The 25,776-nt window shown below is 44.0% G+C and overlaps 2 protein-coding genes across 6 annotated transcripts; one reads left to right on the top strand and one right to left on the bottom strand.

The window, feature by feature from the left end:
• The first annotated feature begins 1,234 nt into the window (after positions 1-1,234).
• On the top strand, positions 1,235-18,037 carry kiaa0319 (KIAA0319 ortholog). Of its 2 annotated transcripts, XM_064338949.1 has the most exons (21): positions 1,240-1,517; positions 2,992-3,105; positions 3,763-4,502; positions 5,289-5,457; positions 5,539-5,637; positions 5,970-6,067; positions 6,282-6,369; positions 6,465-6,557; positions 6,910-7,042; positions 8,199-8,427; positions 9,609-9,732; positions 10,171-10,303; positions 10,911-11,059; positions 11,501-11,652; positions 11,739-11,877; positions 12,313-12,472; positions 12,742-12,878; positions 13,143-13,265; positions 15,414-15,504; positions 15,901-16,001; positions 16,209-18,037. In XM_064338949.1, the coding sequence occupies exons 2-21, from the start codon at positions 3,054-3,056 to the stop codon at positions 16,379-16,381; spliced, it is 3,183 nt and encodes a 1,060-aa protein (XP_064195019.1). In that variant the 5' UTR covers positions 1,240-1,517; positions 2,992-3,053; the 3' UTR covers positions 16,382-18,037. The 2 variants fall into 2 exon arrangements, with proteins under 2 accessions (XP_064195029.1, XP_064195019.1); XM_064338959.1 differs by lacking the exons at positions 13,143-13,265; positions 15,414-15,504; positions 15,901-16,001; positions 16,209-18,037 and having other exon boundaries at positions 1,235-1,517; positions 11,739-11,867.
• Positions 18,038-18,229: 192 nt separating this feature from the next.
• Positions 18,230-25,602, bottom strand: aldh5a1 (aldehyde dehydrogenase 5 family, member A1 (succinate-semialdehyde dehydrogenase)). Of its 4 annotated transcripts, none has more exons than XM_064338981.1 (11): positions 25,473-25,602; positions 24,699-24,941; positions 24,389-24,472; positions 23,516-23,686; positions 23,298-23,414; positions 22,697-22,840; positions 21,699-21,842; positions 21,344-21,502; positions 20,601-20,764; positions 20,324-20,382; positions 18,230-19,843 (listed from the first exon to the last, which is right to left on the bottom strand). In XM_064338981.1, exons 1-11 carry the CDS (start codon positions 25,497-25,499, stop codon positions 19,632-19,634), a joined length of 1,524 nt encoding a protein of 507 aa, XP_064195051.1. In that variant the 5' UTR covers positions 25,500-25,602; the 3' UTR covers positions 18,230-19,631. The 4 variants fall into 4 exon arrangements, with proteins under 4 accessions (XP_064195051.1, XP_064195061.1, XP_064195071.1 ...); XM_064338991.1 differs by having other exon boundaries at positions 25,490-25,508; XM_064339001.1 differs by lacking the exon at positions 25,473-25,602 and adding an exon at positions 25,334-25,441.
• Between the last annotated feature and the right edge of the window lie 174 nt (positions 25,603-25,776).

The following is a 25,776-nucleotide window of genomic DNA, read 5'->3' as shown; positions in this document are numbered from 1 at the left end:
TAATCCATGGCTGTATTTGCATGGTCATGTCCCTATCATTAAATTGTTGTTTTACAAGGCCATATACAAAGGCACATTGATACATTGAATACTAAAAGAAAAAAGAAAAGAAAAAAAAAAACATTTTCTTGCTTGTGTAATTTTACAGCATTGTGTCCTTAGATGGGATGCAATTTTTAAATGAATACACACTACAGTTATACACACTACAATTACATTAATTCAATCTCTACATTTATAGGCTGTTGGATACCTGTTAGTGTAATTGACACAAAGGTCACTTCGAAGGATCTTGCTTCTTCATTTTCACTGGTGCTAATTTCCTGCGTGTTTTGAAATGGTTGTCTTCACAGATGAAAAGCAGGATGCCTGTCACAACAATACAATAAGCTGGTCCTATCATGAAATGTGGACTCCTCTGAAGATGTTACTCAATTTAGTGGTGTGTCCATCTCAGGTTTGCTAGCTTTTGTTCTACCCACAACTGTAATTCCAGAATTTGAAGCTGTTCATTTTTGTTATTTAGGAGATATTGCATGTTTATGCAAGTAAGTAAGTAAGTAAGTAAAATGTCATGAAGAATAAAAGTCCCATGTTCACATTGTGCTTATTGTGCTATATAGCCAACAATTACATAAAATATGGTGACAAAATTATTTAACTGAACACATTAAAGATTTAGCTGAATCAATAGGCTCCTAACTGGTGAAACTGTGGATATGGCCACTAAAACGAACCATTTCGGAGTTAATGAAGCATTCAGAGACAAAGCTAATGATAATGAGCCAACCCTGTTTTGTGTTAAGGTAAGATTAAGGTTTAGTTTAAGGGAAAATGATGAAAGAACTTAAACAAGTGTTCAACAAAATACTTAGGAGCCTATCCATTCACTTCACTCTTTAATGTGATCAATTAAATAATTACAGCTATTTCTGACATAATATGCCTCAAGAGGGCAAAGAATCCCTCTGAACGCGAAAAGCACTTAGGAAAAAATAACAGCTTGTTAAAATGCTTGGGTTGCTATTGTGGTTAAAACGAAAACCAGTTTACACAGGGGGGCCAAGACCAATTTTGAGAACCACTGGCCTACCGCGATAATCCTACGAGCGAAAAATAAACTGCGTTGTTTTTAAATTAAGATATCCAAATTGAAGCACGCACTCGAGTGCGCGCGCACGCACGCACAAGTTTTAGCTTGTTGTACGCCATCACCTCCTGTGCTCGATCCCGAGCGCCAGACGCTTAGCTCATCATCACTCACACCCCTCGGTCGCGCATAGGCACTAGCGTAGCAACCAAGACCTCGCAGCCTCTTTTTAAGCATCACTGCGCACATCCCCTTCGGTATTCAAGCTTTGCATGCAGACACAACGTCCTGCGTCGTCACAGCAAATACAAAATACACCTAGGGTCCAAGTTCCGGAAAGAAGAAAAACTGAGCTCGTGTAAAGGATAAATAACGGGCGGATGAAAAGATGCTGATGTAGCTTTACAGGAGAGCTGGTACGATGAAGGTAGGTGTGTTTCAACGTCTAGTACAGATAGCGTTTCAATGTGCGATGCTTCCTACTGTGTTTCGTGGCACTGATTATTTCTGTCGAAGGGAAAAACAGGCCTGTGAATATGTATGCGAAAACGAAGAATTAATTATCTTGTTGACAAATGCCGCCCGTTTCGGGCAGCGCATACATATTCAATGAAAAACTCATTGCATCTTTATTATAACAAGTGTGACATGCTAGATGCTTACCGGTGACAAGGCTTTGAGTCAGAAATGTACCGGTCTCCCAATAAGATATTTTTGTCCTGCGCACCAGGCAGCTGTGTTCCTGTTGAAATAGGATTGCCTCCTGAGTGCATGGTTGCACCCTCACCTGTAATAAAACTCTTATTCCTTCAAGAGAGACCACTAGCTGGAAAATAAAACAAACTATCCTTTGCACTGTCCAAACAAATGGCACGGAAGCAGCCTTGGTGTGCTGTTTGTTTTTCATACACACAAGGGTTATTATGTGAGCTTGTGTGGCTAACTAGCCCTTTCCTTATGTAACCCCTTTCCTCAAAGATCCTGTTTTTGAAGTGCGGGTGTGCTACCTATTTGAGCTTAACAGGCCTAACTAAACTCCAAGCCATGTAAACGAGTCATTGTTGGGCACTGTTGGCCATCGAGGTCAAATTCTGGACTCATGCCCAGGTGAAAATTGCCTGTCAGAGAGCACCTTCAATGTAGGGTGTCCAATCACCTGCATGTACACTCCTGATGCATGTCATTTGACCCTTGAAACTCTTGTTGATTGGCCAGGCAATGTGTTGCATTCTCAGTCTGCAAACGCCTTCACTACTCTCAACCTCTTCACCTGGTCCTGTTTGTTCACCTGTGTGCTAGATATTTTTCAAGAATGGAAGAGGAAGGATACAGGATACCTCCAGGATATCTGCCCTTCCACATAAAAATATATCTAATTTTTTTGTTAGCCCTGATAGTTTAGACATGAGTTTTATAGCCAAGAAAAGGTGTCATAATGTTGTCCAAAACGATGGCTTCTTACCAGGCTGTTGGAATAGAGAAATAAAGTGCTATGACAAACAGTTGCCTATATGGAATTATGTCAGCCAGTGGTTGTGCAGTACCAGTCTGACCTCATGGCTATTTGTTATTCATTCATGTGTACAGTACTTCATGAGAGAATCAACAGATATGTGAGGAACAATTCAGTATATTTAGATCCAAGTCTGTTGCATATATTTCAATATTCATTCCTTCAATCTCTACAGGTCTGTCTTTTGTTATATATTAGATGAATATATATATATATATATATATATTCAGCTAATATAGATGCTAATAAATCAATTAATATCGTAACTGAAAGTTATCCTTTGTTCATACGTTCAGTATTTTGGATCTCTTCACAGACCATGTATTCATGAATTAATTTGCTTTGTGCTGGATATGCATGGCTATAACACCCTTTTCTGTTGGTTCAGGCTTAGGTGGCCAATGCAGAAGGACTAAATCAAGCCACACCCCAAACTGATGCTCTGACATCATGAGAACTGCTCCTGTCCTGCTTTTTTGTGTTTTCCTGCTATGCACAAAAGGTAAGGCGGTTTTACGCACAAAACGTAAAATCACAGTACAACAATTGTGTAATTGGTCCTTGTTAGAATCTTTGAAGTTCTAGAATTAGTAGTAAGAAGTGTTCTAGTAGTATGAAGTATTTTGTTGTAATTTGGGAAAAAATGAAAATGTTTTGTTGTCGTAGCAATGTTTATTTAGTAGTGCTTGAACATAGCAAAAAACATTGCTCCTTTGCGTGAAGTATGTCAAAAAGAATTTAACTGTCACCTAAAATAACTGTCACTGTCTCATATTGCATCCTTTGTTCATTATCATAGTTGAGAGACAGTCTAGTTAAAAGTCCAAGCACTACAGATGTTGCCTTTTAACAGACATTGATGAGCAACAAAAGCCTAGAAGGGCAACTACAGAAAAGTTCCTGAATAATTGATGGCATTTTTGTTTCTGGTTCCGGTAAACAATTGCAGCCATCTGTTTTGGGCATGACTTAGGATGAGAAATGCTGAATTGTCTGATACATATGAAGGAAACACTGTGAGCTGGTTTCAAACACTGAACAAAAAATATATATATTTGGATAATGATGGCTTGTGTAGTGGTCCTAGGGGTTTACCTGTGGTCCGGACTAAGCTATGCAGGTGTTTCACCCATCTCTCGTGTTTCCCCCTGCTCCACAGGTATAGTGGCAGAGCAGTGCTGGCAGGGGGCGACGTTCTCAAACACCATCATCTCGCCCAACCTGAAGAGCAGCAGCATCCTGCGCGTGCCGGACGTGTCGTCGCTGGTGCACTGCGCCGAGGCCTGCTGCGACCTCCCGGGCTGCGACCTGGCCTGGTACTTCGAGCGCCGCTGCTACGTCCTCAGCTGCCAGCGCAAGGAGAACTGCCAGCCCAAGCAGCGGCCCGGCACCGACTCCTACGTGGCCTTCCTGCAGCGCGGCCCCGCCCAGACGCTGGTCCTGCAGTCCCTGGTGCGGGGGCAGCCCTACCCAGGCCGCTGGCGCCCGCTCCTCAGGCCCAAGGGGGCCGAAGCCCTCAAGGACATGGGCCTGTTCGACGGAGCCCACGGCTTCGGCGACTCCGCCCTGGCGGATATCGACTACCCCGAGGGCTACCAGAACTCGGAGGACGGGGACGGGATCAGGGGCAGCAGCTTCGTGGGCTCCAAGGCAGAACTGAAGGAGAGCTCGGGGTACCTGGATTGGCCCTCGGTACCAGGAAGGGAGGGTCTTAACCTGTCAGAGTCCGGGGGCAGCCGAGGGGAGAAGGATTCTCCTCAGGACTCTCTGCAGAACCCGACCAAGAGCAGCCTTTTTCTGCGTAGCTCCGCCCCCGGTAACCTAGATTCTGTTCCAGCTCCACCCACTGACTCTGGCCCTACCCTCATGTCCCCAGTTTCTGTACCAGAAGGCCTCAGTGTGAGTGTCTGCCAAATCTGTTCATCTAGTGACATCGATATGCCCACACAGCCTAGGGAGGGGCGATATGGGCATCTCTTTTTCATGCTGACATTACAGACATTGCTTTCATGTTTATCAATATTGTTTTAATAGGCTCATTTATGCTTTGAATGTGAAGTGGACACTCTGAAAACAAATAATTAAGGTGAAAAAAATACAAAATGGAGGGAGAAAAAGAAATGTTGTGCACGGTTCGTGTCTGGCATTTCAAGCACGGCTGTGTCATAACATGCTGAGAGGAAGACTGAGTCTTAATCACTGAATGTGAAGCACATCCTGTTTGTTCCTGCTGCCTGCGTAAGTGCTGACTCAGTCTGTACAGCCTATCTTTATGTTGCCTTTGAGGCAAAAAAAAAATAATCAATACGTCAAGGGTGTAATTTACAGGGGGATAGGGGGGTTACAACCCTGCCAATATTACAAAACAGGCTAAATAACAATGGGGATTTCATGAAATGATTGGGATATAGCCCACTGATCAGTAAGGTTGGGTGTTTCCTCCATTTTAGAGCTTTTTGTGATGGTTGGTAACTGTCAACCTTAACATAGCCTATCAGTTGTTATTTGCATGCATTTTAACAATATCCTATTGCCAACCGCGCTTTCACCACTCTTTCCCATGTTTCATCAAAATGTGGAATATGTGGAGCGTGACTTAAAGTGAGTATTTGCATGAAAGGCCATCAAAGAAAATGCTAATAAAATGTATGTGTTTCTTTCTGTTATGTATATTATCCTTTTTAGGATAGTGATATTTCGCAGAATGTATCCTACAGCAGTCTGGAGACCACACCCCAACTCCAAAACAGCAGTGCAGACTCCACCCCCCAGAGCCAAATGGGGACTTCCCCACCCAAAGAAAACCTCCCACCTGTGTCCGATACTCCAGCTTCAACTGCCATCTCAAAACCAGGTATTGCTGTGTTCAAAAGTCTTTTCCACTGAGGACCAATAATAGCCTTCAGTCTCTCTCTTTCTCACTCTGCTGTCACAGGCAGGACCCTGCTAGTGTCCGTGGGAGAGCCTGTGGAAGTGTCACTGCCCAGGAACTCAGTGGAGCTGAACACATCAGTAATATCTGAGCCACAGTCCAGTATGTCGCTCTTTCACTTGTCCCTTGTGACACTGCCTCAGTGACCAAAAAGGAGGATTGTGTTGCTTAGAGAAGGAGTACATTATCATTGTTGTTGTTGTTGTTGTTGTGTGTGTGTCTGGTCAGGATGGTCATCCATGCTATTGTTTTGGATTTGGTTCCCAAGTCACTAAGGTCTAAATCCCACCGCCCTGAATACACAAAGGGAATCAGAATGCTTGTACTAGATTAGATCTGTGCTTTTCATTGCATTGATGCATTGCATTGATTGTTCCTAGTGCTAATAAGGTTTGAATAAGCACCTGCTGCTTTCATGTTTTTTTTTTTTTCAGAGACCTCCTATGCTTACGAGTGGAGTTTAATCAGCTACCCAACTGGCCACCAGGGAGAGATGGAGGGCAAACACAGCGAGTCTGTCAGGCTGTCTGGAGTAAAGTCCTTCCTAACTTACCCGTAGCTCTAATCTATATGGCACATGATATCACAGTTTGTAATTAACAGTATTATTTGTTTCATTTTCCTGCCAGCCAATTTCCATTTTATTGCGAAACGCTTGTCTTAAATGACACCTGTGTTGTGTTGATATTAATTTAGATAACTTCGGTTGACCTTTGACAAGTAATTTGATTCGCTACTGCTGCCAGCTGTCCACAGGCCTGTATGCAGTGAAAGTGTGTGTGACCGGGGACGGCGCCTACGGAGAGGGCTTTGTGAACGTTACCGTTAAGGCCGGTACGTACGGTGCGGAATTATCCATTCTGTTCTGTTCCTGGATCAGTTGTGCTTCTGCATCTGATAAAGAGGATCCTGTGTTTCTCTCCCCACAGCGGCTCACGAGAACCAGCCCCCCAGAGCCATCGCCTCGCCTGAGAGCCAGGAGGTCACCCTCCCTGCTGGCTCTGTCTTCATCGATGGCAGCCGTACGTTCCTCTTTCCCCCTTATCGTGATGACATGAGAACACAGCACAGTTTATAAATGGATAACATTTACAAAAGAATCTTTTCCAAACTCAGAAACTCTTGCATTGTTTAAGTAAAATAAATGCGCAGAAAAATATAGTTAATTCTGAGATGTTGTTGTTAGGGGGCACTGCAATAAACATACTTGGATTTGCTTGTGACAGTAGAACAATTGTTGAGTTCTCATATTTAGCTGAAAAGACCCACAATGCCATTCTGTGTAGGAAATGGTCCACTAGATCCTCATGTCTGTGCTGCATGGGAGATGGATGGGAATTCCTCAGCTGTTGTGTCTTGGCTGGTTTCTCACAGGGAGCACTGACGATGACAGGGTAGCAAGCTACCATTGGGAGGAAGTGTCCAGCCCACCGCGGAAACTCAAAACCTCAGCAGACACCGCCATCCTTCGCCTGTCAGACCTGGAACCTGGGAACTACACCTTCAGGTAATGTGCATCTCCCTGCCTTGGCCACACCCTCCGCTACCACATATACACCTGACTATACTGTACCTCTTTTTACCGTGTATACACCTGGCTACACTTTCCGGTAGTTACTAGCTACGTCTTTCCCTTCAACACTTTCAATGATTATACCTGGTAGCTGACAACTTGAAGTCTTATCCAAAGGAGTTAATCTTTTACTGTTATTATTGGATTTTATATCCTTCCTAGTCAGATTTAACTCCAGTTTGTTGGGCAAATTATTAAAATTGTGGCCATATCAGCTCTTTATGTGTGCACCATAGCCAGGGTTGTTTATTGATGTGTAACAGCAGAATCTTGCATTTTTGGACTTAAAAAACTATTTGAAAATATACATTCATAAAGGTGATATTACACTAGCATTCAGTCTATATGGATACGCTTTTTCTCAACAAAAGAACCTGTCATGATCTTCCATCATTAGTTGTTTACTGAAGCATATTTTTCTTTTGAATAATTAGAATCATCTATTACTGAATAAGGATGAAAAAATCACATCTGCAAGTTAATTTTTGAACTTGTTCAAGGTCAAGTTCTGCATTGTCAGGGCAAAAATTACTACAGTGCTGTGATAGCCTACCAACAACTTATTTTGCATATGCCCTTTCATTTTCTGTGATATTTTGTAGCGTGGGCACCTGCCACTAGCTGAATTGAAACTGAATGTCTTGTTAGTTATAGTGTATCCTGAGATTCACTTTAGCTGTGCGAAATTCTCCTCCTTCAGGCAGCTTCTCCATGCAGTTTTGACACGATTTAATTCCTTGCTTCATGCTGGAGGTTGACTTGGGGTGATGACAATAATAGGTTGCTGTGCCATTGTGTAAAATGTGAAAGTCATATTTGGAATTTTAAGAACCATTACTTATGCTCTATCTATTTATTTTGTTTACTTTTGTTTGTTTTTTGTTTTAAAGAAGACTACATTTATTGGACTTTTTTTACCAGCCAAAAACCAGCAATTGCCAGCTAATGCAAACTCTTGTTGTCTTATAAGTCATTTTTATTTGTGTGTGGGGAAAGTTCAATGACAAATGAGCACCAGAAATTCTACTGAATGAAGAATCATTGTAAAAGGAGCACCTGGAGTAGCGCTTGTCATTTGTGTTGTCCACAGGCTGACCGTGGTTGATTCAGAAGGGGCGACTGACTCCACCCTGGCCACAGTGAGGGCCATCAGGCCAGTGGACCTCCCCCCGGTAGCCATTGCTGGCCCCAACCTAACCCTCACCCTGCCCCTCAACCATGTCGCCCTGAGCGGCAGTGAGAGCAGTGATGACCACCCTATCGCTGGCTACTCCTGGACCCTCCTTTCCCACAGCCCCGGCAGAGACCCCACCATGGAGGTGAGGTCACCTGTAGACACACTGAAAATAACTCCAAAACAGATGGCAGGGACCCCCTGGGCTTTGAGCAGATTTGTATGTTGTGTGGTGTGTGCTGTTCTTGTACTCTGTCTCTACCTCTACATCTATTTATCTCAGTTCAGTTTCAATATAAATGCCTCATTGGCATGACTTATTCAACAATACTGTCATGGTTTTGGGTGGTAGTGGCTATTCTTGGTCACTGGAGGGCATCCTTGTCAGGTAATTCCCCTGATTGAGCTAATTGGGTTCACCTGCTGTAGTTCCTATTTAAGCTCTTGCTGGCCTGCTGTCTGTGCTCTTGTGTCAACTCTTGTTACACATTAGCCAGTAATTCTGTCAGTGTGTTTTGTGACTTTACAGTGCTCCTTTGTGAAGAGATCTCTGTTGTACTGAATGCTGAGACTTAAGGGATTATTTGCTAAGGTTGCACAATAATCTTTTACTCTGCTTTACATTTTGGGTGGTTCATTATCAGTCCTCGGTACTAGGGCTGTTATCATTAGTTTTTACCCTTACACTCTTAGTTCTTTTTATGAGAGCTTTATTATACTCCTTTTTCTGTTCGGTTTTGCCCTTTTCTCTGGGTATATTTTTGTTGGCTTACCGCCCATAGGAGTTTATTACTCTATTCTGTCTAGTTTTATTACTCCTTTCCTTAGTTCCTACCTACTGTTATACCTGTTTGACTTGGATAATCTCCCCTATGAGTTTTCTCTAGTTTTATAGACTCCTTGGCCTTAGTTCTTTTCACCCTTTCACGGGTAGTCTAACTTAGTACGGTATACCTAGGGATATTCTCCCTTGGGAGTATTTATTTTTCTGTTTGGTTACTTTGTCCCCTTCCTCTAGTCTTTTGAGACATTGTGGTTACTCCACACCGAGTGGGTAGTTTTCAGATCCGATTCTCCGAACCCCCTCCCTTCCTCACAAAATAGCCAAAGTTTGTGTATTTGTCACAACTGTATTGTCAGGACAGTTAAATGTGTCATTGGCATGGCATATTTAAAAACACATATTAAGAGATATTACGATGCAATACAGGTCTCTCTTTCTCTCTCTCGTTGTATCTCTCCCTGTCTCTGTTATGGGGGAAATGTAATAAATAGTCCAGTGTTGCGTATTGGTGGTGTGAGCCTACTTTCTGGGTCTCTCTCCAGGGTGTGAGGACTCCCCTCCTCCAGCTGTCAGACCTGCATGAGGGCGTGTACTCCTTCCAGCTGACCGTCACTGACTCGGCAGGCCAGCAAGCTTCCTCCAACGTTACGATCCTTGTGCAGCCTGGTGAGCTTGCCTCTTTTTCTCCTTTTTGAGCCATCTTTGTCTCTGTCCCCCTTATATGCTAGTCCACTGAACCTTGAAAAATGTACTCGTATCTGTGTGTGGAATGCTCGGCCAAATGATGTAGGTGCTTTTAAGTTAAGTGATGATCATCAGCCAACTGCTTTTGGGCGGCTCAGTCATCAGCCCAGTTAAATTAATAAGGTTCTCGTGATATCTAATCTTACCTTAAAATACCTCTTTTGTCTAAAATGTGATGTTTTTGAACTCAGGGAAACATAGTTCCAAGTCCCCACGAGACAAATTTATAAATTCTTGATACACTCACCCACACACTTTCCCTGAATTTCACTTTCTCTGAAAAGAACAGTGCTAATGAGTGCTTTGCTGTGTAAAGATAGTCCCTCAGCTGTAGTTCTGTTCTTTCATTGTGTGCCCCAGAGGAGAACACGGGCCCTACCGCAGTGGTGGGGCCAGACAGGCTGCTGACCCTTCCAGTGAACAGCACCAGGCTGGACGGCAGTGGCAGCACTGACGACCAGGGCATTGCCACCTTCCACTGGGAAGCCATCAGGTACTTACCTGAGACTGGCCACTCAGCCTACACTGCAGAATTTTCTCTTAAACAGGGGAAGAGAGGGAAGGTGGGAGAGGGGGAAGGGAGGGAGTAAAGAAAGAAGGGAAGAAGGAAGTGAGAGAGGAGAAGGACAGAAAGTGAGAGATGAATAGACGTAAGGAAGGAATGGGTGAAGGAAAGGAAGGAGAGAAGGGAAGAAGGAAGTGAGATAGGAAAAGAAAGGACAGAAAGTGAGAGATGAACAAAAGGAAGGAAAGCGTGAAAGAAAGGAAGGAGAGAAGGGAAGATAGAGTGGAGGGAGGAAATAAGAAAGGAAGGAAAGAAGGGAGGCTTTAATTCCACAGGTTGTTTTTAGGGCCTCAGTGGGCTCTGCTATGGCTAAACAAATTGAGATTGCTGTGAGTTTGAAGGGTGGAGATTGTGTTGTTTATATTGTGAGTGAGACATTGGCTCATGAAATGTAACATCAAGCCTCACATGGAAACCATTTAGTGTTCCAGGGCTTCAGGAGTGATGTTGGCTGAGATTTAGCTTGGTTGACATAGCTGGCACTGTTTGCTGTTATTGCACTGTTCCTCTGGTAATCCCTGTCATTGTCTTGAAGTGGTCCTCCTGGGATGAAGATAGAGGATGCTGACAAGGCAGTGGCCATGGCAACAGGTTTGGGGGCAGGCAGTTACATCTTCAGGCTGACAGTGACAGACCAGCAGGGGGCATCAGACAGCGCTTCCCTCACTGTTACTGTGACCGAAGGTGAGATTCAGGTCTGCCATTAATCCTTACAGCAGTCAGGTTTGAATAGGTCCTTGAAAGTGTGTTTGAGCTTGAGCTTGGATTCTGCACAGTGCTTGAAAAAAGACAAGGGTGATTTCAAAAATAAACACGTCGTTGTGGCATCATATTGGTCCTATCTTTCCTTTTGGTTGCTAAGAAACAGGGGCCCTCAATCTTATACAGAAAGGGCCAAGGTGGGTGCAGGCTTTTTCTTCCAACCAAGCTGTCATACGTCTGATTCTATGAATCAACCACTAGTCTTTGCTGAGAACCTAAATTAGTGGAATCACAATGTGTTGCCGCTGTGTTGAAACAAAGCTTGCACCCACACTGGCCCTTTCTGGATGAGATTTATGATCCCTGGTTTAAGATATCAGTGTACGCTTAAGCCCTAAGTGAGCTATGGCAATGTTCCCGCAGCCCAGGATCTTGCCCCTGTGGTCCATGCCGGGGGCAGCCACACCCTGATCCTGCCCAACAACTCCCTGGTGCTGAGGGGCTCGGTTTCCGGGGCTGACCCAGCCAACGTGTCATACCTGTGGGTGCGAGATGGCCAGAGCCCTGCCGCTGGGGTGAGTGGGGGCTCCCGCCAAGCTCCTCTGAGTTTCGGGTGCGCGAGAGGGGACCGGCTAATGGGTTTTCTCCCCCCTGTGCGCAGGACGTCCTGTACGGGTCGGAACGGCAGGCCTTTCTTCGCCTGGCCAACCTGGTGGAGGGGACCTACCTGTTCCAGCTGTGCGTGACCGATTCCCAGAGACGCACCAGCATGGCCACCGCCACCGTGGAAGTGCGTCCTGGTAGGGCCTTTCTCCCTGCCTCCTTTCACCTCCTGCCTCACCTCCTCTTTCCCTGTTTCCCACCACTGCTCTCCTCTCCCCACTCCCTCTGTCATCTCTCACCTCCTCCCTCATTCTCACCTCCTGTGAAAGGTCCCACCTCCTTTTCAAACATTTTCCCACTTCTTCTGAACCTCTCCACTCACCCTCATGTTATCATACTCACCTCCTCACCTGTCTCACCTCCTCTCTCACCCTCTCTAGTGCTACAAGTGGTTAAAATGTGTATGACATGAGGACCCTTTGCTCCAGACTCCCTGGTGGTTATAATGTGTATGACATGAGGACCCTTTGCTCCAGACTCCCTGGTGGTTATAATGTGTATGACATGAGGACCCTTTGCTCCAGACCCCCTAGTGGCTAGAATGTGTATAACCTGAGGACCATTTGCTCCAGACCCCCACAGGAGGGACGAGGTGGAGCTGGAGCTGGCGGTGGCCGTGTCCCAGGTGTCCCAGCAGCAGAGGGACACAGTGGTCAGGCAGCTGGCCGCGCTTCTCCACGTGCTGGACTCTGACATCAGCGTGCGGGGGCTGCACGCGAAGTCTGACATCAGGTAACGCTTGCGCCCGGGCTGCCACCGCCACATACGTAGTGAACCCATCTGCAGGGTACTGCTGGGATTCTGAAACCACTTAAGGATCCTTTTCTGTTTTAGCCTCTGTTAACCAGAATGACTTGTCCAGTTTTTCTCATACGTTACACTCCCATTGAAGGCCTCTAGCTGCTATAAGAAATAGCTGACAGGTGGATTGAGTTATCTTAAAGCTGAGCTTGTGTTCTGACATTGGCCCTAAAGTCTTGGGATGTTGCGTTTGTGTGCAGCGCTGCGCTGAGGTTCTGTGTACGAGGACGGGACGGGCCGATGCCGGGCCCCCAGCTCACCCGCTTGCTGCGAAGCCTGCTGCTGAGGGGGAAGGCCGACTTCCTGCTCTTCAGGACCCTCAGGGTGGACACCACTAGTAAGACCCACAATGCACCGCAGGAGGGGTCCAATGATAAATCGCTGACCCTTTTCCAGGACAGACGCTCACTGTCCTGAAGTTTCTGTCAGAAGTAACTGTCTCAGTGTTTTTATATACAGTACCAGAAATTCACAGATGAATGTAATTCAAATGTCTGTCCTCTATGCTCACTTCACTTCATTCTTCACTGTGTGAATAGCCTGCATTTTCCAGCACGCTGAATTCTCCCCACCCTCCGCCTCTGTTCTGTGTGTGGTGCAGTGTGCCTGCTGCGCTGTTCGGGCCACGGCCAGTGTGACCCCTTCAGCAAGCGCTGTGCCTGTGAGCCCTTCTGGATGGAGAACCCTATTCGCCGTTTCCTTGGTGATGGAGTGAGCAACTGTGGTGAGCGCTTCTCAGCCAGGCAGTCTCTCTATACTGTATTTCCACCTGAATTCATGCCTGTATTATCCTCAACCTGACCGTGGTTTTCATCACTCTTACTGTGGAACTTGTATAGCCTTGCACAGGGATTTTGTAAATGTATATTTTGCTTATGCACATGTTTATATTTGGTCATATTTTTTCTTTTCAAATCAAATTTTATATTTGAGACGGGCATCCTACTCAGACCAGCGTTCTTTTTTGCAGACAATTTCAGACAAGCTGTGTACAAAGACCCTATGCATATGAAATGTCTCAACAGAATATACATGTGGGAGAAATATACATAGGAGAAGTATACAGAGTTTAACATTTAATGTATAGAAAAGTTTGTGCGTATGAACACACTTATACACAATACTATTTGTAAGGTAATACAGATGGATTGTACCAAGCAATTGCACACCAAGGCATCTAGTTTTAGTGACTCCTAAAATTTATTCCGCATGTAGTGCATATACTTTAAAAGCAGTTCTCCCTAATTCTGTTGTGAATGGCAAATGGACTGCATTTATATGGAGAATTTTCTGGCAACTGCTGCACAAGGCACTTTACAATGACTGCCGCTTATAAACCCATTTACACACTCGCACACCAACGGTGAAAGGTGCCAACCAGCTTGGAGGAAGCAATTGGACTTTCCTGTCTTTCTCAAGGACAATTTGACACATCCAGAAGGCCAGGGATCCAACTGACGATTCTCTGTTTACCAGACAACCGCTGTACCTCCTCAGCTACTGCTGCCCCATTTTTATGGTGTTTCTAGCAAAATCTAGAAAATCTAGAGCTTCTATAAGTTTTTAAAAGGGTGGTGAGATAAAATGGAGTTTTGCCAGGAGGGCGTTCTATATAAATAAAATACTGTACTGCTTCCTCCTTAGAACAAATGATTGCCATGATACTGCATGGTAAAGAAGGCAGTATGCAATAAAACATAATTCACCGTGATTGACTGTATCCCAGGGGTTTATATAAATGTGGCTGTGGCATGCATTTATAATGCATCCCCAAGTCCCTTCAGCCAAGAACTGGTAAAATTGTGGCTTGCCAATGCTTTTGCGGTTCTCAAATGTGAGGCAAGACTTGTTTCTGTATAGGAATGCAATTTTGGTATTGTTTTTTTTTTGTTAAATTCATAATATGCATTTTTGAGGAGAACATTTTGTCAATCCAAATACTCAAGTAGTTATATAGTGCAAGACTCACTCAATTTGATCACTGTTTAAAATGCAAAAGTGTGTATCTATTCATTATGAGTTCAGTGCCTATGAGAGTGTGTATTTAGTTTTCCCAGCATTTAGAACCAGTTTAAGGTTTCCCTGACCATTCTGTATGAGTTAAACCTCCACACAACCTTTGATAATATTGTGATCATTGTCATTTTTAAATATTTATACACCATAGGTCCAGGTCTCAGACGTACATTATATTTAGAAATACTAAATACTTCTATATGACACATGCAATGAGCTTGTACCTGTATTGGGTATTAGATAAATGTGTGAAGAGCAGTGGCATCACTAGGGTTGGTGACACCCGGTGCGGTCGACCGTTGGTGTCACCCGATGTTCCGGACGGGGGGGTGGGGGAGGAGGGGTGGTGCTGGCGGGTGTGGGCACAAGGAATTGCGTGTTATGCATTCAAACAGCAAAGCGCTTCTCATCACATTAATACCACTAATTAAATCAACGGCAGTAAACCGCATCGGAGAAATTGAAGAAGCTGTTTCAACCCGGTGCTACACAAAACACTGCACAAAAAATGTATTGCCAGTCATTTTGGTGTCACCCCTCTGATGGTGTCACCCGGTGTGGTCTGCACACACCCCCCCCCCCACCCCCTAGCTACACCTCTGGTGAAAAGGTAACCAATTAAATAGTTAGTCCTCTGCCACAGGGTGGTGATATTAGGGGGTCTTGCCTGCCAGGAAACGTAGTAGAGGCAGAAACTCTTGATATGGTGTTAGATACTATCTAGACTGTAGGTAATCAGGGCACTAGGTACAATTTAGTCAGGAAACTGGCGAGCACCGTTGGGCTGATGGACCTGTTCTCGTCTGTGTTATGTTATGCTCATGCTCCGCCTGTCCTTCTGTCCCTCTGTTGCCAGACTGGAGCCTCCTCTACGTTGTCCTGTCCTGTTTCATGGGCGTCATCCTCATCATGTCAGTCACCTGGGCCTGCGTGTGCTGCTGTAAAAGGTATTGCCTCTGTCGCCTTTCCATCGTACAGGAAATGACATCACATTGAGTGGCTTAGAACATGGGGCTAAGCAGTGAATTTGATAGATAAATGTGAGCTTTAAGGAGAGAAAGAGAAAAAGAAATGTCTTGTGATAGCTATCAAATGCATGCATTTGAGTATGGAACACATCCCTTTACATCCATTCAGTTACACAAGCCAGATTTGCTAATTGACAGTCAAAAGCCACACACTAAAAAGCTACACACTAAAGCCATTATGGTGTTGTTTTACACAGTTCTTTGTCTTTAAACAATTAAAGTGTTTTGCATTCCCTGTTCACCTTCTGCATGTTATTTTTATGTGTTCTTCAGCTGGATGATTAACATTTCACACTGTTTTATGCACTTTTGTAGAATTTCAAGGAGAAGGCGAACGAAAGTGAGGAAGAAAACAAAGTACACCATTTTAGACAACATGGATGACCAGGAGAGGATGGAGCTGAGGCCAAAATACAGTCTGTCACTTCTTCTTGTTGTTTCCACACACACACACACACACACACACACACACACAGTGCACAGTGCTTTTGCCATAGCATGAGCTGAGTTGTGCAGTGTTTATAACATTGTTTAAAGATTACAGGTTAAAAGTTATGGCTTACACATTAAGGCTCAGACTGTGTCTGCCCCCCCCCCCCCCACCCCCGCCTCCTCCATCACAGACCTCAAGCACAGGAGCACAGAGCACAACTCCAGCCTGATGATGTCAGAGTCAGAGTTTGACAGCGAGCAGGACACCATCTTCACCCGCGAGAGGCAGGACAAGGGAAAGGGCTACTCCAACGGCACCGCCAAAAACGGGGACGCCTTCAGCTACCGCCCCGTGGACGGGTAGGCCTCCCGGAGCGAGCCTTCAGGGGTATGAGTGCTGCTTCCCAGCGGTCCCAAAAGGGCTGCTGACAGGTTGGAAGAACTGTACACAGAGCCCTGTAAACCTGGCGAGACTTTACAGACTGCCTGGAAATACAGACTGATGAATGTAGATGTAATTATTTGAAATCCCCTCTCACCCCCGACCCTTAAAACTGTTTCTCCTTGACTGTTTTTATGCTTTTAATAACTTTATTTTCGGTTTAAAAAATGTTATTTCTTCAGGTGGCTTTCCGCGACACACAGATCCTCTTCCTCAGAGGATATGGGTTGTATGGTGTATGGGGAATGCTTCAACGATGTAATGATGCAAAAAATTTTATTCTTCATGTAAAAGGTTAAAGGTGTGTCTAGGGCTGTTTAATTCACCAGTTCACCTCATTGTAGTCATTTTAAAATTGTATCCACTAGAAAATTGAATTTCATTAGGTATTTTGTGGAAAAGATAGTAGTGGTTTTCAGATGGGCATACCAAGTACACACCAAGTGAAAAAGCTTTTACATCACTGATTCATACAGTAAATGACCAAAACAACCAACCAAAGAGTTGCCCTGAATCTGACTTTCTCACAGAAATCCCAGGTCCCTTCAAGGCATTTATATTACAGAACTAAAATATGAAACTCAAGCTGCCTAAAAAACTACATTTTGAGGCTGAACACGGAATGTCTAGAATAGGACTATGCTTTCCAGATTCAGACGCACCTGATCAATGCATATTATCTGTTAACCAGCCTGATTTCCAGATTTGTTTCCAGAATGCTACTCAGTGTACACTACAGTATAATCCTCCCAATAAAGAACAAGGAACTGATATGAAAACAAAATATATATACAAATTTCAATATGTTCAAAAAATATTTGTAAAATGACATGGCACATACAGAAATATCCACTATTCCACTTCAATATATGCAACAGGGCATATATTTAATTGTGCATTATATTCCACAGAATGCGCGTACAATAACGAGACAATAATTGACTCATTTTATAATTTGTGCTTTAAGTTTTAACTCTAAAATGTTTTATACGTCTGGAACATGTTGGGTAACACATACCTTTTTCTCAAAGGAATATCTGGTTATATAGCTTTGATGAAGAGACAAACACTGCTCAGAAAAGCCATGGGGGTTGGGAGGGGAGGTGTTCAGACTAGCCCAGTCATAGGGTGAGAACTTGCTAATGGGTAACAATCAAGAACCAGGTTAATCTAAAGTGTGTAAAGACGTTTCTAAGGGACACATTTAGCACACACATACAAAATGATGTGCAGAAGCAGTCCTCTGTGAGAGCCATGAGCAGGTGCTGTACAAGCAGGAGAATGACAGAGACCGTACAGGTACAGGAGTCGATGGGAGAAATGAATGATCATGGAGGCAACCAAAATTTACACTAAAGACATCGTAGTTTCATCAAACAAAAAACTTCCCTCTCTGAACACATTGAGTGAAATATCACCGTTGATAATTACTTTTGCCATTGTGTAAACGGTCACTGGACTGGTGAACTGATTGTACTATTATACTATATTCTTGCATAGTACCAGTTGCTCTTTTATTCAGTGTGAACTGATTGTGTTCTCATGTTCTATAAACTTAAAAATGGCACTTTCACAAATCTTACGCATTTGTTTTCACTCTTTTGAACTGACGATGACCAATCAGGCAAATGCGTCATGTGGAGAGTTTTCTAACATTTTAAGTACTCAAAAACCTTCAACAAGCACTAGTACAGATCTAAAGTTAATTTATTAAAGTGCAGTGTTTCTGTCATGCAACAGCTTCCAAGCCCAAGAATGAACAGTAGGAAAATCATTATAATCTTTTTATTCACATTATTCCATTAACATTTACAGTCGTTAGAAATACCCTTGACTACTTTGTACAATAAAAATTCACATGAGATTCTTTAACTGAATGGCACTTATGGACAGGAAAAGATTTGGCAGCACAAAAACCTAGTCATACACGTTTCCGATGAGGAATGCTCCAATGCTTAAGGTTTTGGATGATCATTATGAGGTATAATGGGTATAGGGTACGGTACGTCTATGAATCAATTTCTGTTTATTTAAACAAATCAGGCTAAAACAAGTTAGATCAGACATTACAACATGACATGACAAAAACAGCTGCAATTAAGAACCATTTTAACATCAGTAAGCTATCTGCCTGGCTGGTAAACAATGTTTGTTTATTAATATAAAGGAAAATATTTAACTATAACAATTACACAACTTATCAAGACTGCAGAATACATATTTGAGCATTTAGTTATATTTTCATCCATGGGCAAGTGAGGCTTCACTAACTGCTAATACTGGTGATTAGCTGGCCAGAACACTGCTGTTAACAGCTGAACCACTGATTCGCTAAAATCAGGCACTGACACTTGCTCATGATTGCCTAATGTTTCACTTTTTCAAATAAAACAAAATACATTTTCATTGTCATATGAAGAATATTTTCATATGCATCTTTAAACCTTGTTAAAATAGTGTCTTTTACTGGTTTCACAAACTCAAACATTAAACTCAAAATGTGCTTGACACAGGGCCCCACCACAGTAGCTGCCCTTGACAGTACCCTCAGTGAAGTATGGGCATATAGATTCCATCTTAATGTCACAAAATTCTCCCATTGCTGTTCCACAGTACCACTGTTTTCCCCCGATATACAGCTAGTCACAGAAGTGTTTTTATATCAATGTGACACATAAGGATCGAAGACCAGTCAAAGGAAAGTCTACATTTGTGCAAAGAGGAGGACAATGTGCTATATTCTTCCTTGACTGAAAATGTTAAGACCATTCATGTCGTCCTGGCCATGATCGCTAACAGACAAAACAAGACTAACTGCTAAAGTATGAATTCTACTGGTAATATACAGTATTTATTGCCTGGGCGCAAGAACCACCAGTGATAAGACTGGTGTCTTCTCGTGTATTTTAATAAATTTGATGGAAGGATTGTAGCCAATGCCAATTTAGCTTTCACAGATGATTACATTGATAACAACTGCAAGAACTTAATTTCAGGCTTGTGTTTAGGATTGGAAACGGGCGATGAATTTCAATGTGTAGATTGTCTTGGTTAAAGGAGCTGTGCTTTTAAAATGGCCTGACGTCTCACTGCAAACCTCAGTCCAAGGTGTGTGTGGTGTGTGTGTATGTGTGTGTGTGTGGTGTGTGTGGGGGGGGGTGGTGAGAGGTGGTCAGGGTGTCAGGCCTCCGAAGCACATGTACTTGATTTCCAGGTACTCAGCTATGCCATATTTGGAGCCTTCCCTGCCCAGGCCAGACTGCTTGACCCCCCCAAAAGGGGCCACTGTGGTGGATAAGAGCCCCTCGTTCACTCCCACCATGCCCACCTCCAGCTGCTCCGCGACCCGCCAGATCTGACTCACATCCTGGGAGAAAAAGTACCCTGTCGACAGAGACAAAATTTTAAATGCACTTTGAAAGTCCTCGTCCTGCTCTACATAATGTAAATGTTTCATACCTAGCTAACAAAGTTCAATACCCCACAATGATGGTATAATTACATTTTTTGGGCGTGAGGTTTTTGTGCAACAATGAAGATATGCATTTAAGTTGAAGATATAGACATTATAACATAAGGTTAACGTTATGGGGGATGGATAAAGTGACGCATTAGACAGATTAGGCCTACTGTTCCTATGGAGAAAATTCACAGAGCAAAAGCCAAAGGGAGTGACATACAGTTGTGCATAACATACAACACCAGGAACAGGCACGTACACATCATCAGGTACTTGCGGGCATAAAAAGAATTTGGGAAATGAATTCAAACCAAAAAGACAGAAACGCAAGGAAAATTATGGAACATCAATGACAACACTAAAACCAGGGCACTCTCATGCAGGAACATGCAGGTTCAGCTTACCTGCCAAGCCCACGTGTGATGAGTTAGCGATCGTTAGTGCTTCCTTCTCTGTGTTAAACCTGTCCAAAAGCAGGAAATTGCATCACCTCAGGCACAGAAAACATTCACCTATATCAGTCCCCATGTAGAGAAACAGTGCTTTCTACCATGGTATACTTCTCAGATACTTCAAGCACTTCACGTACAGTAATGCTTAACTGGGGATTTAGTAAAGTCTGCAGGTGCACACAGGGGACCGCAGGCCACATCCCACAGTGCTCGGCGGGGGCGCGCTCACTTGATGACGGGGGCCAGGGGTCCGAAGGTCTCCTCCTGAGTGCAGAGCATGTCGGTGGTGACGTTGGTCAGCAGGGTGGGCTGCATGAAGGAGCCCTCTAGACGCTTCCCCCCCCTCAGCAAAGCGGCACCCTGAGACACAGCGTCCGCAATGTGATGCTCCACCTGCCATCGAAAACATCACCCACGTCAGTTTTTCTCCACGAGGCTAAAATGGCTAGGAGGTCTGTGCAAGCGTTGAATCTCCCTGAGGAGTCCATCTTGACCAATGAGAATGGGAACATCCTGCTCAGCCCTTTCTCTGGCCCAGATCCAGCCCTTTCTCCTCAGGTGACAGCAGGTCCAATTATTATTAGTAGCATTTTATGTGGCAGGGACAATGCACATTAATAACATTTTTGTAAATGTGCCAGAGTAAGCCAGAAAAGCAAATTTTCATCTGTAGTCCCTGGACTACAGTGAGAGGAAACAGGAGCACCTAGAGGAAGAACATGCTAACTCCACGTAGAGAGGATCTGGGCCAGCCAGGACTTGAATCCAGAACCACCTTCTTGCACCGGCTACAGTGCCGGATTGGGCAGCATTAGATCACACAGTGCATGACTGCACCAGAACCACCCCCTTAGCTGGCTACGACACCCAGGTCTCCTTGGCAACCGATCCCCCCCAGTGGAACCTGTAAAGCCACGCTACGGACAGGAGGGAGGTCGCGTTAATGACGGGTTGACCTTGACGCTGGGGTACCTTCTCGGCAGCCCGGACGTTTATGAGGGGGCCCTGTGTGGTTGTGGGCTCGGACCCATGTCCCAGACGCAGCTCCGCATCCATCGCCTTCCCCAGCTTCTCCACAAACTGGTCGTGGATCCCGCTCTGCACCAGGAAGCGGTTGGAGCATACGCACGTCTGGGGTGGGCGGAGACAAGGAACACGCAACAGGAAGTTATGAAATCAGGGTTTCTGTGCGTTTGTAACACGTATCTCATGAAAATTTAGGAAACGTATTTATAATATATAATATATTAACTACAAACACAGAAATAAGTCCAGTGGATTCAAAATATACTGATGGTTGTTTACTGGTTTATTGATGGTCTTTTACCTGACCAGAGTTCCTGAACTTTGAACCCATGGCTCCAGCTACAGCCCTGTCCACGTCTGCACTGTCAAAGACAATGAAGGGGGCGTTCCCGCCCAGCTCCATGGAAACACGCTTCACCGTTTCAGCAGCATGCTTGAGCAGAATCTACAGAGGGAAGCAGGACAACAGGGAGAGGAGCAGGAACGTGAAAATCGTCCAAAGTGGAACACAGGTGAAAGTTTATGCACAACCTTCAGGGTTTCCACCAGGAAAATACATAGTGGAGGGGGAAATGCCACACAGCATAAGCAGTGGTGGTGTGAAGCGGGGAGCCATGGTATTCACATGCTACAGTCTACACCTGACCTGCTGATAACATGACTACATGATGCCAATTTTGTTAAATAGCGCCAACATGCCTTTTTTCCTCCCTTCCATGGAGTTCCGAGTCTGAGGTTTTATTGATTTTTCTCTGATATTTGTGGAGGTGCTTGTGATTCCAGTGGAGGCACAAGGCCACCGCTAATAATACCTGGGGGAAGCCATTACCTTCATAGCAATTAGAATGTCACTGTCAATTCAACTTGGATTGCTAAAAACATTGCTTCTGTGTGCAGAAGACTCACTCAGACAGTTGCCTACAACAGTATTTTTGTTGTTGAAACTGGCATGTGATTTCAGCGAGACCCATGGCTTGCGGTCAAGGATGATCAACAAATCAACACAAATGAAAATGGTTGATTTTATAAATGTAATGCTAAATTGTCAGGTCAATTTTATCGAAATTGCAATGGTTTCAATTTACATTAATGCACATTCAGAACTTAGCACAGCATGAGGCCTTGTACTTTCATAAAGTCAACCAGCTTTCTTTTTAATGTGCACAACGTAAGATTCCATTAGGCAAGCTGCGCCAAACGTGGAATGGACGTTCTAAAATTACACAAATATACACCAATTGAAAGAACTGGAGAGCTGTAATATGGCCCTACCACCCTCGCCCTTTGCCCTTGATGTACCTTGCCAGTGGCTGTAGAGCCAGTGAAGGAGATCTTTCCCACCATGGGGTCCGTGCAGAGGATCTCCCCAACGGCAGGGGTGCGCTCTCTGGAGCAGGGGACCACGTTGAACACACCTGCGGGGATCCCAGCCTGCCCAGCCAGCTGCAGGGAACAGGTAAGGTCAGGTGACCCTTCCCAGCCTCCACACTACAACTGACAACACTCCGCTGAGCATTATTTACTTATCACTGATAGAGGGTCACTGACAATTTTAGAGGGTAATACAGCAGGTTATCCAGCTTTAATGCTTGGGGAGGAATGCTGTAACCCTTATTAAAAGTGGAGGTTTTTAATCACGTTTCTGTATACACATGTACAGTATGTACATTTTAATTAAAGACTTACAGACCATGCTTTGTATGCGTGAGTAATACTGACCTTTTTTGTACATTGAAAATATGTTTTTCTTGAGAATTGATATACAGGAAAAAAGCCTGTATGTGTGTATATATATATATATTATAATTGCTATACAGGAAAGAAAGCCTATATATATATATATATATACACACACACACACACACACACGTTCCAGCATTCTGGAAATAAAGACACTGACCTCAGCTAGTGCCAGGGCAGAGAGGGGCGTGTCCTCAGCCGGCTTCACCACGACCGTACAGCCTGCTGCCAGAGCTGCGCCCACTTTCCGGGTGATCATGGCGCTGGGGAAATTCCACTGCGGAAGAGGGGTAATGGTCAGAGACGCCCGGTGATATCTGGTGATCCGGCAGGCTATTACAATGAGGCCGTTTGCTCCACATTTTAACAACTACTCACAGGAGTGATGATGGAGGCCACACCCACTGGCTGCTTGAGCAGGATGATCTTGCGGTTCTTGGCGTTTGAGGACACTACATCTCCATCGACGCGGTTAGCCTCCTCAGAAAACCACTCCAGGAAGGAGGCGGAGTACGCAATCTCCCCCAGGGACTCCTTCATGGGCTTTCCCTGGAACGCACCGGGCAACGACATCAGACTGGGATCATGACCGCGAACATGATAGACTCTAAGGCCGGGATCCGATCAACATGTGTTCTTAACTTTGACTAAAACTTGAAAGCAAGAATTATTTCCTTCTTCATATACGCAGTTTAGGTAGTTCATCAATAATTAAAATTCACCAAACGTAGTTTATGAAGAAATAGTGTTCTGTTTGCTAGTAAAAGTTATGGGTAAATGTTCACTGAATACAGGCCTTAGTCTGGCCTAAAATGTGCCACAACCTCACAAACATAAAGAGATAATTATATAGAACAAGTTCAAAATAGCCTCAAAGGGGGGTGGGAGTAATTACTTCCTTTATAATATTTATTATATAATATTTATTATATTACACTTTTTAATTCAAGATAATACATAATTCATGAAGTGAAAACATTTTCAGAAGTTATGCCAGGTGCAATGGCCAATTGGGGATGCTTTGGAAATAGCTCACTCTGCTGGTGATCTATGATAAATATGATAAACTGAATACTGAAGAAAAAATGCAGTATATTACTTTTATTTTTCAAGCAAGGTCTCACTATTTAGGAATAACAATATGGTACATTACCCCTTCAAATATATAAGCTGAAATATGCAGAAATGTATATTCAAACCTCAGTATTCTACAATACTATAAAGTATGAACACGATTAAAACGCCACTCACACACTCCGCAGTGATAAGCTTAGCAAGGTCCTCCTTATGTTGTATTAGAAGATCAAACCACTTTCGCAGAAGATCGCTTCTTTCCTAACATTTAGAATAGGACAATAATGAAATTAGAAGATGTCACATTACGAGCAATGAAACAAAGCCAAAAAATTTTGTTCAAACGTGTTACAAGTAAAATTTAAAACATTTAGTTCATATTTTCAAGCAATCTTCAATTCTTTTGGGTGGATATAGTTTCTCCCCTTTCTTGTTTTTAACGGAGAACCAGTAAAATGTGCCCATTAAAGAGACGGGTACACTTCACCTTAGCCGTCTGTTCTTTCCAGGAGTAGAAAGCCGTGTACGCTGCACTGACAGCGTCTCGGGCTTCCTGTGGACCACAATCAGACACATCCGCGATTTTCTTGCCCGTTGCGGGGTCCAGTACAGGGAAGGCTGAAGGTGTAGACACCCATTTACCGCCGATAAAACTCTCCGTTCGCAGCAGGTCCGCGGAAAGGTTGAGGCTGTATTGCCTGCGCAGCATTGTGGGCAGGCCGTGTGGAGCCTGGCGGAGAACATAGCAACTCCGTAAGAGACAGAAACTGCCCATTGCAAAGGAAAGGTCGTGTGAGAACAGAACGAGCAGAGAGGCGATGTTTTGTTTGGCAAAACTGCCACAAAAAGGCCCTGTGTACCCCACTGCACCGGTTTGTCTCTGCTAAGTCGAGTTAAAACCGGACTTTAACGCAGTCGCCTCAGGACTCACGTGACCAACTACAGAAATTTGTATGTACAATCGGTGAACGTTTCAGTATCATTAGCTTGTAACAGTTAGCCTACTAGCTAGGTAGCAGATAACCGATTATTGGTTCTGTATTTTTACCTACAGTGCAGAGCGGTAACGGTCAGAAAATGAAAATATATTTTGCATGTGATGTTTCACATAACAGAGCTAACCTCAGCAAAAATCGATTAACATTTATGCGATGTAAGTTAGCTACGTAGCAATGTACTCCAAGCACTTGGACCAAATGCTCGTCTAACAGTTCAAACCGATAAAACAGTTTTCTCTAATAAAAGCGGTAATTAACGTTACATAATTTTTTTGTTCACCGTCGTCCATTGATCCTTGATCAGACCTGAGGAACTAGAAAGCACAATGGTACAGCTAGAATGAACTGGATATGGCTTTGATTGGTCAAGGTATGTTGTGTATTGGGCGGGTTCCGTCGGAATCCCTTCATACCCCTCTCTGCTTCATACACATTTCGGGTATGTGAATTAAAGGTATACAATTTTGTCTGAACCTTTACAATAGCTTAGTGTTTCCCACAGACATCCTGTATTTTGAGTAACTATTATATACTTAGGGTCTTAGGTCTGAAACAAAAGCAATCAAA

Source organism: Anguilla rostrata, chromosome 1 (genome assembly GCF_018555375.3).
Source record: "Anguilla rostrata isolate EN2019 chromosome 1, ASM1855537v3, whole genome shotgun sequence".
Taxonomy (NCBI): Eukaryota; Metazoa; Chordata; class Actinopteri; order Anguilliformes; family Anguillidae; genus Anguilla; species Anguilla rostrata.
This window is presented reverse-complemented; position numbering and strand designations above follow the sequence as displayed.